Here is a 16,371-nt window from a genome sequence, read left to right on the forward strand (position 1 = left end):
GTGTGACGCAGCACTGTATCAAATCACAGATATGTTTTTTAATAGGAAATGAAGTACAAATAAAGGTCAGATTTGTGTAGCGTGCGTTTGCGTGATGTGTCACGCAGTAAACAGTATATGAATGCCTGGATGAAAAATAATTCTTCACTCTTGGAGTTGCTAAGAGTGAAATATATGTATTTTTTTTGCTGTGTTTCTCTGCTGTGTCCAGGCCTCTGGTCAGTGGCTGCGTTGCCATCACCAGATGATTTGCATTTCCTGGGCTCCTTTGATCTTTTTGCCAGCCTGACATCTGGCTCCTTTCCCTTTGCCAGGGTGCCAGGATGGTGGCAACGTTCTCACAGTTATTTCTATCTATCTTTTCCCTTAACAATTAGCCTGAGAAATGAATGATTCCTCCCCACAGATGTGGATTTGGGTTTCTTTTTTTTTTCATCCTGCCAAAGAGCAGACAAGGAAATTCAGCTCTACGCCAGTAATGTTATGTTTTCTACAGGCTATCACAAAACCCTTGTCCCTGCTGGGTATCTTCATCCATGAAGTTGCAGGGCTAATGGTTGGTTTTGCAAACGTAGGAGGCGTTCTGTGGACAAGTTTGAGAAGATTGGTCCCGGCAGGATGCCTGGAGTGGAGAAAAGATGGGAGTTGTGGGAGTTGTGCTGCACTTGTCCTCCCAAAAGCTCCATCTCGGGCACAGAGAGGCTTTATTCTTGCAGCACAGAACCCATCTGTGACTGTGAAATGTTTGACCGCTGTTGACATCTTGGAGCAATAAGGATTTTTGTTATTATTATTATTTTTAGGTGTCTTGCAGCCAGAGAGCCCCTTGAAAGGTAAGTATCTAGTCATCACGCTTGGGCTGCCCTTCAGGAGGAAATCAGTGCAGCTCACAAGTGCTCGTTGCAGCCTGTGGTGCTGGAGAGTGGCATCTGCCACATTAAGTAACTCCATTAAGTGAGGTCTCGGTGCCCGTGCCCAGATGGCAGCTGAGAAACGTGTGTCTCACTGAAGCCAGGCTGCTGCTCGGTGGGACAGGATCTCCTGCTAGCCAGCTGGTGTCACGCTCGAGTTTGGAAGTCTGGCTTTTGGAGGACTTCATGCCAGGGAGAAATTAGAGACCTGCACATCAAACCCTGAGTGGGTATTTCAGCAATTGCAAGCTTTTCGAAAGATTTTTGTCTTGGGTCCAGTCCTGGCCCAGTCACAATCTGATTTATTTAGGGAAACTTCTTTCTTTAACTGAACTGAAGAGCCCCAAGTTGAAATATTGTAGCAAAAGCCTCAGACATGGGCACAGGTAGCCCAAGAACCTGCATCTCCTGTTTCCCATTACAGGCCAAGCTCCGTGGCCTGGCAGGGAAAAGTTTTTGACCAGTTCATCCTTAAACATTGAACAATTTTGGCCGAGTGACTCATTGTTTCGTATTTGTTGTTTGTATTGCTATAGCAGTTGAGGCTCTTAAGCTTTGGATCCAAGACCTTGTTGTGCCAGGTGCTGTAGGAACATGGAAAAAAAAAAACCCAACAAAACAAAACAAAAAGGCCTTGTGAGGGAGAACATGAGTTTCTCTATAACCCAAGACAACAGATGGCTACAGATGGGGGAGCACAAGGAACCGATGAGATAATACTGACCTGTGCAGTGAGTAATAGTCTTGGTACATCACTTATCTAAACACTGCTGAGGTTTTATAGACATTATAGCAAAGGGCAGTTTGAAGGAGGATTGTCAAGTGACGGCAGAAGTTTACAGTAACATCACATGGAGAGGGAAAAGAGACACGCTGGAAGAAAAAAAGATTCAGATTAGATCTCAGGAAGAAATTTTTTACTATGAGGGTGGTGAGACACTGGCCCAGGTTGCCCAGAGAAGCTGTGGCTGCCCCATCCCTGGAGGGGTTCAAGGCCAGGCTGGATGTGGCCTTGAGCAACCTGCTCTAATAGGAGGTGTCCCTGCCCATGGCAGGGGGGTGGGAACTAGATGATCTTTGAGGTCCCTTCCAACCCAAACGATTCTGTGATTCTATGAAAACGATGCTGGAGGAAAGATGTTCGCTGCAAAATCTGGTCAGCATTGCAGATGCTGTGGTCATGTATGAGAGAGTGCAGGTACAGGAGCAAAGTGGAGACAGAAAGTTTATTTGTTTGAGCAGGGAAAGCAGAGCCAGTGGGGAAAAGAAACCTACAGGCAGGCTACATATTCAAAGTCTTGGCCTGGAACTTCCTTCTGGTGTGTTTGCTACTACCAACCCAGGGAAAAAGAAAGTGCTGTTTCTCTGAATCATAACCTTTAACCGTCCTGTGGCACGAGGGAACAGATGAGTGAAGCAGAATGTGTGTGTTCCTTTATTTGCAGTGCAGATGCCTCCAGAAGGGGAGCAAAAGAAAAACGATGCTGCTTGTACTGCTGTTTATTTAAACTTCAGTTTAACAAAATTAGCCTGTGCAGAAACTTCAGTGAACATCCTCTTGAAAGCTTGCAGAGCAAAATGCAAGTCAAATGCCAACCCCAGCAATTAGCACGCATCCTTTCATGAGCGTTAAACTCTGCTTCATCTCTACTGATCAGGTTCTTTTTCTCCTGTGTGCTGTCTACAGCTAAAAATAATGTTGGTCATGGTTTGCTTCCCATGCAGCACGGGAGGAAACAGCCATCATGATGTCTTTCCATCCTGGTTTGAGGATGTCCAGGAGCCCAGGTGCTCACAGCCCGCTGTGGAAAAGGTGTTGCTTGAAGTGGGGCTTCACCACGGTGAAAATAAAACTTGTCAAGGTGTGTTGCTGTTTGATAGGAAGGATTCTTACCAAGGAAGTGGAGAATCAAGAAGGCTGTTGTATCCTCTGTAACGCAGCGTGACGTGACTGCAGAAGAGGAGAGGATGTATTTAAATAGACTCCCCAGAAGGTTGCTGGAGAAATAGCTTCATAATAGGAAGTGCATGGGTTGTTTCGGCATAAAATGATATCCCAGATGTGTTCTCTGCAGTAGGAACCCCTTTTAGCTGAACTGTTTTAGCTGGAAGGAACAGTTAACAGTTCCAGTTCTTTATCTCGAAGGCTCTTTTGACAACAAACTTTGGTCTTGCCACTAGAGGGGGACTTCAAGCTGTCCACTCCATCCATCCTGGGCCTCACCAGCCACCTCTCGGTGCTAACACCAGCCCAGCAACTCCAGCAGCAGGACCCTCTCTGCTCTGTTGGGGTATCTGGGGTATCACAGCACCCATAAAGGTCAGATCTTGCAGCCACGGAAATGTGAAGGGACGTGGTGGACAGGGGGAGTCTGACTGGTGCGATGTCCAGGTGCTTCTCCAGTGATCTGGTTCTGCAGAATGTCATTTCTTATTCCCACACAGCTACAAAAAGTGTCCTGAGGAGGAATGGTGTTCAGTAAAAGCTGAACAGGGTTTTTGCAACCTCCCTGAGTCTTGGAGAGGTGTGAATAACCCCTCTCCATGCCTGGATGAAGGAACGTAACAGCAGCATACCCTGCAGTGCCATTAAACTGGTCAAAGATGGAATGGAAACATGAGTGCTTCCAGATCCTCTGGGAAGAGTGAAGGCTTTGAGTATAACAGACCCACTTTTGTGCTGGGCCTGACCTACCTGTTTCTTGTTGCCTTGCAGGGCTTTTACTCATGTGTTCACCTTCGGCCCGACGTTCCGAGCGGAAAACTCGCAGAGTCGCCGGCACCTGGCGGAGTTCTATATGGTGGAGGCTGAGCTGTCCTTCACTGAAAGCCTCCAAGATGTCATGCAGGTGGGCACTCCAAATATCTGTGCAGGACCAGTGCCAGAACTTCCTCCTCCCTGAGCTGTGCTCCCTGCCCTCAACTGAGCTTGCAGCTCCTTTCACCCTGTGTGAGCCGCGTAGAGGTTTCACGGGGACTTCCCAAGGGTCAGGGTTTGCTCAGCAGAGGTAAGGCCATGGAGGAGATTTGGAAAGGAAGATACAGGCGTGAGCACAGCCCCCATTTGACACAGTTGCTGTATTGCTAGAAAATAGAGAATCGTAGAATGGTTCGGGTTGGAAGGGACCTTAAAGATCATCTAGTTCCAAGTCTTCATGCCATGGGCAGGGACACCTCCCACTAGACCAGGTTGCTCAAAGCTCCATCCAGCCTGGCCTTGGACACCTCCAGGGATGGGGCAGCCACAGCTTCTCTGGGCAACCTGGGCCAGGGTCTCACCACCCTCACAGCAAAGAATTTCTTCCTAAAATATAATCTAAATCTCCCCTCTTTCAGTTTAAAACCGTTACCCCTCGCCCTATTGCTGATAAAAAGCCCCTCCCCATCTTTCCTGTAGGCCCCATATGTAAATGTGCTTGGCTGGTGCTAATGAGAGTAGCACTTTCCCTTTCAAAACCTTCAGCATCTCTCCAGTGAATGTGGGTGGTACTTGCGCAGTGTGTCCCTTGGTGTGCTCTCTATAAAGAGCTCCTTGAAACCTGCATTGAAATCAGAAGTAGAAACAACAGTTCCTGGCATACCCTGGTCGCCGTGGCTTTAGCAGAAGACTGACAGAAGTCCTTAGTCAGCAAGCTTTTGATTTTTTTCAGGGTTGACCTCTCGGTTTCAGTTTAACCGCATGATGGATGCTAATGCATCTTACTGGTCTCAGCATAAGCCAGCTGATGCCCAGGAGGGCTTGTGAGTAAACATCCACACCTACTCCACTGTATCAGATAAGGTCCTTGGAAATCTGTGGGTGAAAGAGCCTTAAAAAGACCCGAGGCACTGGCTACAGATGGATAAAACAACAGGTGGTGATTTCTTCAGCCTGGATCATCTACAGTCTGAGTCAATATGGCCTGAGAGCAGGGCTGACATACTCTGTCTCTTGTGTGTGTGCTGCTTCTGCATCTTGGATGTCTGGAGGACACTGGGCTGTGTGGACTGACCCGTTGGGGCCAGCGCTCCGTCATTAATAGCATCCCTCTCTTTTCTTTTCTCTGTCCATTTTTTTTTTTTTCCAGAACAACTTTGTGTACTCTTAGAGCATGGCATCTGTATATCTTTACACCTGACTTTGTGTCCAGTTTTGGGCCCCCTACCATAAAAAAGACATTGAGGTGCTGGAGCGGGTCCAGAGAACGGCAACAAAGATGGTGAGGAGTCTGGAGAACAAGTCTTATGAGGAGAGGCTGAGGGAACTGGGGTTATTCAGCCTGGAGAAGTGGCGGCTGAGGGGAGACCTTATTGCTCTCTACAACTACCTGAAAGGAGGGTGTAGAGAGATGGGGGTCGGTCTCTTCTCTCAAGTCACAGGCGACAGGACAAGAGGAAATGGCCTCAAGTTACACCAGGGGAGGTTCAGGCTGGATATTAGGAAAAATTTTTTCACTGAAAGAGTTATCAGGCATTGGAATGGGCTGCCCAGGGAGGTGGTTGAGGCACCATCCCTGGAGGTGTTCAAAAGACAGGTTGATGTAGTGCTGGGAGGTGTGGTTTAGTGATGATGCTCCTTGTTTGTTGTGTGGGTGTCTATTTTTGTCAGTTAGGTTGACGGTTGGACAAGATGATCTTTAAGGTCCCTTCCAACCTAGAAGATTCTGTGATTCCTCAGCCCCCTGTTTCTCTGGGTAATCGGGAGCTGATTGAAATCTTCACTGCTTTTATCTAGTGTAATAAGCAGGGTCTTCTGTTAAGTGGTGTTTAAGCCTTTGAACACAACATGAACATATCTGTGCTCTTGTGCTGAGAACCCTAATTTCTTCGCTTTTGAACTATAGAGAACCAGTTCAGAGAATTAGCTTTGAGAACCGTTCTGGACTGTGTAGGGTTTTTATTTGTAGGTGAAAGGAGGAACTTCCCCCCGCCTTGGCTTGGCTTTTGTTGTTGCTAAACATCTTGTGAAGTCTCAGCCTGTGCTTTCTCCTCTTTCGCTCCTTCCCTCTGTCCCAAAGGCTTTGACGAGCATCTCTGTAACAGAAACTCTCTCAGCAGCCATCGTTTTGTGTTCCTCCTAGTGAGTCTACATTGCAACACGCTTACTTTTGGGATGTTCTCATTTGCAGAAGTGCAGTTCCTGTTTTGTTTATTTTTAAATCATTGGGCAATCTCTCTTTTTTTTAAAAAAAACAAAAAAACAAAAAAAAACAAAACCAAAAACAGACAGCTGCTCTAAAGCCTAAATTAAGTTTCTTTTTCCCTGCACAACTGACCTAAATTCAGTGTTCTGTCATGAATCTGCCCGTTGGGCAGTTTGTCTGTTTGTCATCATCTGCAAGTTCTTTGTTCGGTGCAAAACGCCCAGTTGAAAGCCTTGGGGGCTCTTGGCCAGCGTTACCATCTGAACTTTGTCCTTGGATAAAGAGCTGGATTGTTTAAAATGTATTTTTAAAATTGCTATTCAACATTTGGACTGAATACCTCTAACTTTAGCAAGTTAGTGTGCTGGGAATGCTCAGCTTCTCCAGGGACATCTTGAGGATGGGGCCGGTCTTGTTAGAGGATGGGGCTGGGCTTTTTTCAGTGGTGCCCAGTGACAGGACAAGAGGAAATGGGCACAAACGTGAAGATAAGTAGTTCCATCTAAACATGAGGAGGAACTTCTTTACTTTGAGGGTGGCAGAGCCCTGGAATGGGCTGCCCAGGGAGGTGGTGGAGTCTCCTTCTCTGGAGACATTCAAACCCTGCCTAGACACACACCTGTGCAACCTGGTCTGGGTGGACCTGCTTTGGCAAGGGGAGTTGGACTAGATGATCTCCAGAGGTCCCTTCCAATTCTGTGAATTCTTTGTTTACACACCATTAAAGAAGAGCCTTGCTGCAAAGATGTACAGGTTTACCATTCACTGATGAGGCCTGAGATCTTTCTCTCAGCCAAAGCTACAAGAGAAGCATGGATTTCCTTACAACGTAAAAGGAAAATGGAGATTTGATAACAAAGTTCCTCGTATTCATGAGCAAAGAGCCTGAAATCTTAGAGCTGTGGCCTTTTTCCTCCAGTGTAATTTCACATCGTGCTGAGTTATTCCTAAATGAGTAGCAGAGTTCTTGTGAAGTCTCATGTGTCTTGATCATGCAATCTGAATTTGTTTTCCGTGCCAAAACGTATTTTAGTGCTAGGAAGAAGCTTGAACTCCCACAATATGGGTTTCACAATATTTTGTGTGGAAAGCCCCACGTGCTCGGCGCAGTGCTCTGCACTGCGAGGCTGGGTGAGAGCATCACTGCTTCAGCCTATGGAAGTTTATCTAAGCAGAGGCCTCTGTGGCCTCTTGCCAGAAGAGTCTACTCAAGAAGTTGAGTCAAGTTGCCCCAAAAGCACTCTTCCTCCAAACTGGAGGAGAAAGAGAGGGACTTAGAAGAAGATCAGGTAAGACAGTGTGAGGAATCCACTTTGTATGGAAATGGCTGGACTCACTAGAGCCATCGCCCCTCCAGTCCCTCAACTGGAGGTCCAAAGTCTCCAGTCCCATCTGTCCTCTGAAATGTCTGTTGTCACCTTCTCCCTTCAGTGCTGTATTTAGCTGTGTTTGTAGATCATTATCTTCTATTTTTTGTTCCACTGTCTTGGCAGCGTGGTGGATTTAAAGGATCCCACTTCACTCATGACACTAATGGGCTCTCAAAGAGGCTGTATGATGCAGTCATTATATAATTTCATCAAACACGCATGCAAAACCATGCCAAAACCCTCATATTATTTAAGCAGTAAAGTTAGAAAATGCTAGAAGGAAGTTTTCTTGAGGGCACTTTTTGGAGTTATTCATCACATCCTAGCATCACTGTCTCTTTAAGAGGTGGAGAATACATCTCCTTAAGATGGAGAGTACAATTTCACACACGTTATTTGAGCAGAAGTGTTGTCTTCCACTGGTTATGTACTTCATCAAAATTAATTTGCTGTCATTACAGCCCGGTGACATGGAGCATTATTACCTCCGTTTTACAGGAGAGAGTGAAATGAGCAGCAGCACTGATTTGGGGTGCTGGTTTCAAGGACCTTAGATCTGAAACGCTGGAGTGGCTACATTTCCAGAATAGTTTGCACCCCGAGTTTGTGTCTTCAGAAGACACAAGAAGAGTTTGTGTCTTCAGTGCCAAGGTTGAGGCAGTTGGGCAGATGTGACTGCAGTCTCAAGGGAACAGACATTGGTAATCATAGAATCATAGAATGGTTTGGGTTGGAAGGGACCTCAAAGATCATCCAGTTCCAACCCCCTGCCATGGGCAGGGACACCTCCCACTAGAGCAGGTTGCTCAAGGCCACATCCAGTCTGGCCTTGAACCCCTCCAGGGATGGGGCATCCACAACTTCCCTTTCACATGGGAAAGGTTTGTTCCAAGTGTCTTGTGCTCTTTAGGGACATGGGGGTACCCGCAGGGCTACAGGTTCCTTCTCTGGAGTGGCACCCAGCTGTCACGGTTGAGGCTTTAGGTTTCCTGACTTCCATCAGCATTGATTTTTCAGCAGTGACCTGACAGACCAGAGTCTCCTTCCTTTCATAACAGAATCACAGAATCTTCTAGGTTGGAAGGGACCTTAAAGATCATCTTGTCCAACTGTCAACCTAACTGACAAAAATAGACCCCCACACAACAAACAAGGAGCATCATCACTAAACCATACCTCCCAGCACTACATCAACCCGTCTTTTGAACACCTCCAGGGATGGTGCCTCAACCACCTCCCTGGGCAGCCCATTCCAATGCCTGATAACCCTTTCAGTGAAAAAAATTTTCCTAATATCCAGCCTGAACCTCCCCTGGCGCAACTTGAGGCCATTTCCTCTTGTCCTGTTGCCTGTGACTTGAGAAAAGAGACCGACCCCCATCTCTCTACACCCTCCTTTCAGGGAGTTGTAGAGAGCAATAAGGTCTCCCCTCAGCCTCCTCTTCTCCAGGCTGAAAAACCCCAGCTCCCTCAGCCTCTCCTCATAAGACTTATTCTCTAGACCCCTCACCAGCTTTGTCGCCCTTCTCTGGACCCGCTCCAGCATCTCTCTGAGCTGTTGGTTATAGAGCTGAGACAGGAGACTTTATGACCAAGATCAGACACGAATCTCCCCTCTGTGTGTGTGTGTGTATGTGCACACACGTACGGTGTGTGTGAGCAAGCATGAAGGCAAGAAATAATGGCCCACTTGGCGAATGTTTGATGTGGAAATACCCTGTGATCTACACACTGCATCCATATGCATGTCCCTGGTGAATGCATAAACAAAAAATCCTTTTTGTGATTTTTCAGAAAGTCTTTTATGTCATAAAGAGGATGGTTTCAACCCTTTTTGTAGTGCACAGGCACCTTCAGTTTCTGCTGCTGACATTTACTGCTGTTTTGTTGATGATTTCCTCTGTTTGAACTCTGGTCGTGATTTTATTTGGGAGGCGGGTAAGTTGCAGTGGGAGAAGATCCAGTTAAACAATACAGTTGGGAGCTGCTCCTGAGCAAAATCCAGTCAGTTAACCATTCAGTTCCACAGCAACGTTGGGGAAGAACAGGACTTGGGACTGCTGAACTTCTCCGAAAGATGAAAATCAAGAAATAAAGGCTGAGAGGGATGAGAGAGAAAGGGAAAACTTTTATCTCTACTCTCCTACCAGCGCAGTTCCTACATTTCCATTATGAAGCAACCAAATTAATGCCTGAAAAGGCACTGAGAGTCCCACCTCTGAGATGAGCTGCTTGCTGGGATTCCCATGGCTTTTCCCCCTGTATAAATCTCCAATCAAACGTGTTTCTTACAGGATACATTCAAACCAACCACTTGGCCTGTGTCTCCAGCTCACGCGTTCCCTCAAACCAGCAAGCCAGTGGTTATGCTTCACTCTTTTTTTCCTATAGCCCACTTTCTAGTCCTTAATATATCTGCTTAAAGCCATAACTTCTGAGTTGGAGAGCTGTTTCTTTTCTTTTTCTCCCCTTTTTTATTTTTTCTTTCTGTTGGTGCCTAGTACACATTTGGCATAAATAAGAGCAGCGAGGAGGCCAATGCCTGACCCACGTGTCTGTCTCCTTTTGCCAGGAGAAAACCTCAGTCACAAACCTGGAAATATTTCTCAGATTGTTTTTCCCATACCACCCACATCTTTTTTTTCTTTTTTTTTTGTTTCTCCACAAGAGGAAGCTGCTTATGTTGAATGCTGTGGGAACCTAATTGTTACTTTATCGCACAGCGAGGGGAAAAAAAAGTGCTAATTAAACAACACGGTTTTCAGAAACCAGATGATACTTTCATTTTCTAGAAAGAGGAAGCTTAATGTAAAATCCCTTCGTCTCTGCCTGGTGAAACCAGCTGAATTGCCAAGGAGTTTTCTAATTTCATTTGCATAAGCCTTTTTCTGGCTACTTTGAAGACAGTTCAAAGCTGGTTGGTTATTTGCCACTCAGCAGCAGGAATGCTGGCTTTTCATTTCCTCCGCCTTTGAGTATCAGTAGGGGTAAAACTGTTCATCTGCATATGATAATGCTGTTCCTTTATTTGGATCTTCCCTTTTTAAGCAGAGGGCCCAGATTGATGGAGGAGCCTGAAGGCTGAGTTTGGCTCCAGAGGAGTCAAAACGGGCTGATTTACCAGCTTCTCCGGGCTGGTGGAAGGCAGAGCTTGTTCATCAGCGCAGAGCAGCAGTTTGGGACAGATGATGAAGGATGTTCTTCTAAACATGAGAATTTGAACAACGTGCCTGCAATCTCATCTTGGCTGTGTCAGTAGCCCAGCTTCTTCTTTTCTCTGCCTTTTGTTCCTCTTACCCTGTAAGATCTGGTTCCTTGGAAGGCAGAGACCTGCTTCTTCCTCGGATCTGCTGACCAGGCTGGATGGGGCTTTGAGCAACCTGGTCTAGAGGGAGGTGTCCTTGCCCATGGCAGTGGGTTAGAACAAGATGATCTTTAAGGTCCCTTTCAACCATTCAATATGATTCTGTGAATGTCAGGTTTGTCTTTTCGCAGTTAGTCTCTCCTGGGCTTTGTGATGTCTAGGGACTGCTAATCACCTAGCTGCAATTAATGAAGCTGTTGGTATGCTCACAGAAAAAAAACATGAACATGCCGTGACTTTCAGAGGTGGTTTTTTTGTTGGGAGAAGCCTGGTCCTATCCCAGGCTGAGATGCCGTGCAGCCCTGCTGCATTGCTCTGTTCCTTCCAAAGGAGATGAGAAGGAAGGTGATTTTGAAGAAGAGTTGGGATCATCAGTTCTACACGGGTATCAGCTGCCTGCTTTGTGCAGGCCTAAGTCTACCAGGAGTCATGGGAACTCTTAATCTGCATGACAAGTGTCTCAGATGGTCTGCTTTGCTTAACCAAAGGAGAAAATTACTCTTAAAACAGGTTGATCAAAATACAGGGGTGTCCCACAAGGAGGATTTTTTTTATATATATTTAGAACCAAAATAGCATTTTACTTTCTTCATGGGTAAAGCCCATTTTACTGGATAAGTGTATACAAATTGGATGATAATGTCATTTGGCTAATCCATATTGGTTTAGGGAAATGAAACCACATCTTTTTTTAGTTTCTCAAACGTCCCTGCATTAATGAGTTCTCTGCTCTCTACTCATCTCTGTACGTGTTGGTTTTTGCTTTGCTCGTGCTGCGCAGAGTCTCTCTGGCTGGGGTCTGTTTGATGGGTTGGCTCTATACAGTTCAAGTTTATTGTCATCTCCTTTAGTTCTGCCTCCTCTAACGGCAAAGCAGAAAACCAGAATTGCTCATTTCAGGACAGACTCCTCACTAATAATTAATCTGAGACCAGTCATTGTGAATGGTTATAATGTGTGTGTTTGTGGCCGACCAGGGCTCCTGCTTGAATTATTTTAGCTGTGTTTTTATTTCCTGGAGATACCTGACTGAAGAGACTGGGGCCATCAGCAGACCCTGAAGCCCTAAACCCATAGCAGAAGCAAAGGTTCCAGTCCTCTTCAGCTGCTGAGCAAGCTACTTAGGAGCATTAGCAAGCTGGTACCATCTCATGCAGTCTGACCATGCAGGAGGACAGAAGCTCCTTCTGTACCCTTTGGCTGATGTGTACCATGTTCTATTTACAGCCTGGGACATCTAAGCAGCATTAATTTTTCACCCACTGCTGTTTTCTCTCTTAGGTTATGGAAGAATTTTTGAAGACAGCGACAAGCACTGTGCTCTCCCAATGTCCTCATGATGTTGAGCTTTTTCATAAATACATAGCTCCTGCCCAGAAGGTAATAAATGTCACAAGAAAGAGCTACAATCCCGTTATGCATTTTGGGGGCTCTTGGCTATAGGGAGGCTTAATTTTTTAATTTCTTTTTTTTTTTACTGTGTTGTCCTGTGTTAACAAACTGTGAAGAGCTGACAGTTGGCCTGAGCCAACAGAGAGAGGACACACAACTTTCTGTAGCTGGTAGCAACTTTGGTAGAACTGTAGCTGTCACATCATCCAGCAGCCTCTGAATCATCAGCTCCAATCATCGGGAACCCTTTTAGCACTGAATGGCTGGGTGTGGGTTTTGACCTATATCTAGATCACAATGCAGACCTACAAATTAAAACTTAGAGGGAGAATTTTTTAATTTCTTTTTTTTTTTACTGTGTTGTCCTGTGTTAACAAACTGTGAAGAGCTGACAGTTGGCCTGAGCCAACAGAGAGAGGACACACAACTTTCTGTAGCTGGTAGCAACTTTGGTAGAACTGTAGCTGTCACATCATCCAGCAGCCTCTGAATCATCAGCTCCAATCATCGGGAACCCTTTTAGCACTGAATGGCTGGGTGTGGGTTTTGACCTATATCTAGATCACAATGCAGACCTACAAATTAAAACTTAGAGGGAACTAGCTATTCTGAATTTCCTCTGGGCCCCTGAATCCTTAAGAGTAGCTTTGGTGGTAGCTATTCTGAATTTCTTCTGGGCCCCTGAATCCTTAAGAGTAGCTTTACATTTTTATTTTCTCTTGTTTTGACCAAGGACAGGTTGGAACAAATGCTGAAGAACAAATTTGTCACGTAAGTACTTCTATTTCAAAATGATCTGGAAGAGGGCTTTTGGGAAAAGAGTTCTTATTTTGTATATGTTCCCAAGTCAATGTCTTGTGGGTTAGCATAATGTCCTCAAAAGAGCATGAATTGCAGTTCCTTTTGTGCCTGTTCACCAGTTGCCCTTTCATCTCTGCATGAGACTGATATCCAAATCCGTTGGCCTTTCGCTTTTGCTTCCCTGGACAAGATCCTCTTTCTGTAAGGGCATTCTCCTCCTTCCAGCATGAACCTGTGCAGTGGTTTGCTCACTGTCTGGCTTGGGTTTGGCTTGGATGCTCTGCCTTCCTTCCTTCACACTTCCACTCCAATGGCTCTCTTTTATGAAACTGTTTTTGGATATTTAAAAATCCCAATCGATTGTCTATTCCCCATTGCCTGTGCAGCTCCTTTTCCCAGTTATCTGTGTGCTAAAGAACTGAGGGGTTTGGGTTTCCCTCCTTGGCCCCCAAGACTACTTCCTCTTCCCTAGTCTTGGCTACCTCTTCAAATAGGGGTGCTCTCATGAATAGAATCATATAATCATGGAATCTTTTAGGTTGGAAGGGACCTTTCAGATCATTGAGTCCAACCATCAACCTAACACTGACAAAAAATGTCACTAAACCACGGCCCTCAGCAGTACTTGTACCAGTCTTATAAATACTTCCAGAGATGGTGACTCCACCACGCCCTCAGCAGTACATGTACCAGTCTTATAAATGCCACCAGGGATGGTGACTCCACCACTGCCCTGGCCAGCCTGTTCCAATGCTTGATAACCCTTTCAGTGTAAAAAAATTTCCTAATATCCATCCTAAACCTCACCTGGTGCAACTTGAGGCCATTTCCTCTTGTCCTATTGCCAGTTACCTGGGAGAAGAGGCAGACTCCCCCTGGCTACACCCTCCTTTCAGGGGGTTGTAGAGAGTGAGGAGGTCTCCCCTCAGCCTCCTTTCCTCTAGTTCCCTCAGCCACTCCTCATAAGAGTTGTGCTCCAGGTCCTTCATCAGTTCCATTGCCCTTCTCTGGACATGCTCCAGCACCTTTTTGTAGTGAAGGGCCCAAAACTGGACACAATGCTCGAGGTAGGGCCACAGAACATTGTCAGGTTGCTCAGCCTGGGAGAAGAGGCAGACTCCCCCTGGCTACACCCTCCTTTCAGGGGGTTGTAGAGAGTGAGGAGGTCTCCCCTCAGCCTCCTTTTCTCCAGCTCCCTCAGCCGCTCCTCATAAGACTTGTGCTCCAGACCCTTCACCAGTTCCATTGCCCTTCTCTGGACCTGCTCCAGCACCTCAATGTCTTTCTTGTAATGAAGGGCCCAAAACTGGACACAGTGCTTGAGGCAGGGCCACAGAACATTGTCAGGTTGCTCAGCCCAGCACTGGGGTTCCTGTTAAGCAGCTACAGCCATGCTTGGGCAACAGGATCATTCATGATAAATCCTCTCTGTGCCTTGTGCCTGCACAGACACCATGGGAGGCCCAGTGAAGTCACTCTTTCTCCATATCAGTCCTCCTCTCTTTGAACCTAACTGATATTCCCAAAAGGACAGAATTTCACTCAGCTTCTCCCATGGTCCAAGAATAAGGAAAGTGAGTCAGTCCATCTCTCTCTGTCTTTCTCTTCACCAACTATTGGCAGATCTGGGGCATTCCTGCCTTACATCAGTTACATGTGTTGAGCTGATGGCACTGATATATCTCATTTGGACCACGGTCTTGCACAACCCAAACACATGGAACAATATTTTCCTTCCTGAGGTATTTCCTCCAAAAGCCTTCTCTGCATTAATGAAACCTTGTAAGATGAGTAGAAAGAACCCGTGCTCTTTAGGGAATTTTGGTTTCTAATTGGGTTTCGCCAATGATGCAGAGAGAGGAAATGACTATGATCAGGTTATTCTTTCTTCTTTCTGTCTAAATTTGCTTGGTATGTGGAAAACTTGTCAGCAGAAGTGTCTTCCGTTGAGTCTTCATTTCCAGTTATCAAACCGGCAGCATCTTTCATTGCACTTCTTGTTTGCTGTGCCACGATGCCATTCTTTTGTACTGGTAGAATCACAGAATGGTAAGGGTTGGAAGGGACCTCTGGACATCCTCTAATCCAACCCCCTGCCAAAGCAGGTCCACCCAGAGCAGGTTACACAGGAACACATCCAGACAGGTTTTGAATGTCTCCAGAGAAGGAGACTCCACACCCTCTCTGGGCAGCCTGTTCCAGGGCTCTGCCATCCTCAAAGTAAAGAAGTTTTTCCTCATGTTCTGATGGAATTTCCTCTGTTCCAGCTTGTGCCCATTAGCCCCTTGTCCTTAGCTATTCTGAATTTCCTCTGGGCCCCTGAATCCTTAAGAGTAGCTTTACATTTTTATTTTCTCTTGTTTTGACCAAGGACAGGTTGGAACAAATGCTGAAGAACAAATTTGTCACGTAAGTACTTCTATTTCAAAATGATCTGGAAGAGGGCTTTTGGGAAAAGAGTTCTTATTTTGTATATGTTCCCAAGTCAATGTCTTGTGGGTTAGCATAATGTCCTCAAAAGAGCATGAATTGCAGTTCCTTTTGTGCCTGTTCACCAGTTGCCCTTTCATCTCTGCATGAGACTGATATCCAAATCCGTTGGCCTTTCGCTTTTGCTTCCCTGGACAAGATCCTCTTTCTGTAAGGGCATTCTCCTCCTTCCAGCATGAACCTGTGCAGTGGTTTGCTCACTGTCTGGCTTGGGTTTGGCTTGGATGCTCTGCCTTCCTTCCTTCACACTTCCACTCCAATGGCTCTCTTTTATGAAACTGTTTTTGGATATTTAAAAATCCCAATCGATTGTCTATTCCCCATTGCTTGTGCAGCTCCTTTTCCCAGTTATCTGTGTGCTAAAGAACTGAGGGGTTTGGGTTTCCCTTCTTGGCCCCCAAGAATACTTCCTCTTCCCTAGTCTTGGCTACCTCTTCAAATAGGGGTGCTCTCATGAATAGAATCATAATCATGGAATCTTTTAGGTTGGAAGGGACCTTTCAGGTCATTGAGTTCAACCATCAACCTAACACTGACAAAAAACATCACTAAACCATGGCCCTCAGCAGTACATGTACCAGTCTTATAAATGCCACCAGGGATGGTGACTCCACCACTGCCCTGGCCAGCCTGTTCCAATGCTTGATAACCCTTTCAGTGTAAAAAAATTTCCTAATATCCATCCTAAACCTCACCTGGTGCAACTTGAGGCCATTTCCTCTTGTCCTATTGCCAGTTACCTGGGAGAAGAGGCAGACTCCCCCTGGCTACACCCTCCTTTCAGGGGGTTGTAGAGAGTGAGGAGGTCTCCCCTCAGCCTCCTTTTCTCCAGCTCCCTCAGCCACTCCTCATAAGACTTGTGCTCCAGGCCCTTCACCAGTTCCATTGCCCTTCTCTGGACATGCTCCAGCACCTTTTTG

At 46.0% G+C, this 16,371-nt stretch overlaps 1 protein-coding gene across 1 annotated transcript in view; it reads left to right on the forward strand.

Annotated features, from left to right (window-relative positions):
• The first annotated feature begins 2,034 nt into the window (after positions 1-2,034).
• Positions 2,035-16,371, forward strand: part of NARS2 (asparaginyl-tRNA synthetase 2, mitochondrial (putative)) — a 33,570-nt gene continuing 19,233 nt past the window's right edge. The window contains exons 1-5 of the mRNA XM_014947094.1: positions 2,035-2,109; positions 2,793-2,881; positions 3,628-3,760; positions 12,050-12,148; positions 12,894-12,931. Coding sequence (XP_014802580.1) covers positions 2,035-2,109; positions 2,793-2,881; positions 3,628-3,760; positions 12,050-12,148; positions 12,894-12,931 — 434 coding nt within the window. The remainder of the gene's footprint in view (positions 2,110-2,792; positions 2,882-3,627; positions 3,761-12,049; positions 12,149-12,893; positions 12,932-16,371) is intronic.

The sequence above is a fragment of the Calidris pugnax genome, unplaced genomic scaffold (assembly GCF_001431845.1).
Source record: "Calidris pugnax isolate Ruff unplaced genomic scaffold, ASM143184v1 scaffold121, whole genome shotgun sequence".
In the NCBI taxonomy this organism is placed as follows: domain Eukaryota; kingdom Metazoa; phylum Chordata; class Aves; order Charadriiformes; family Scolopacidae; genus Calidris; species Calidris pugnax.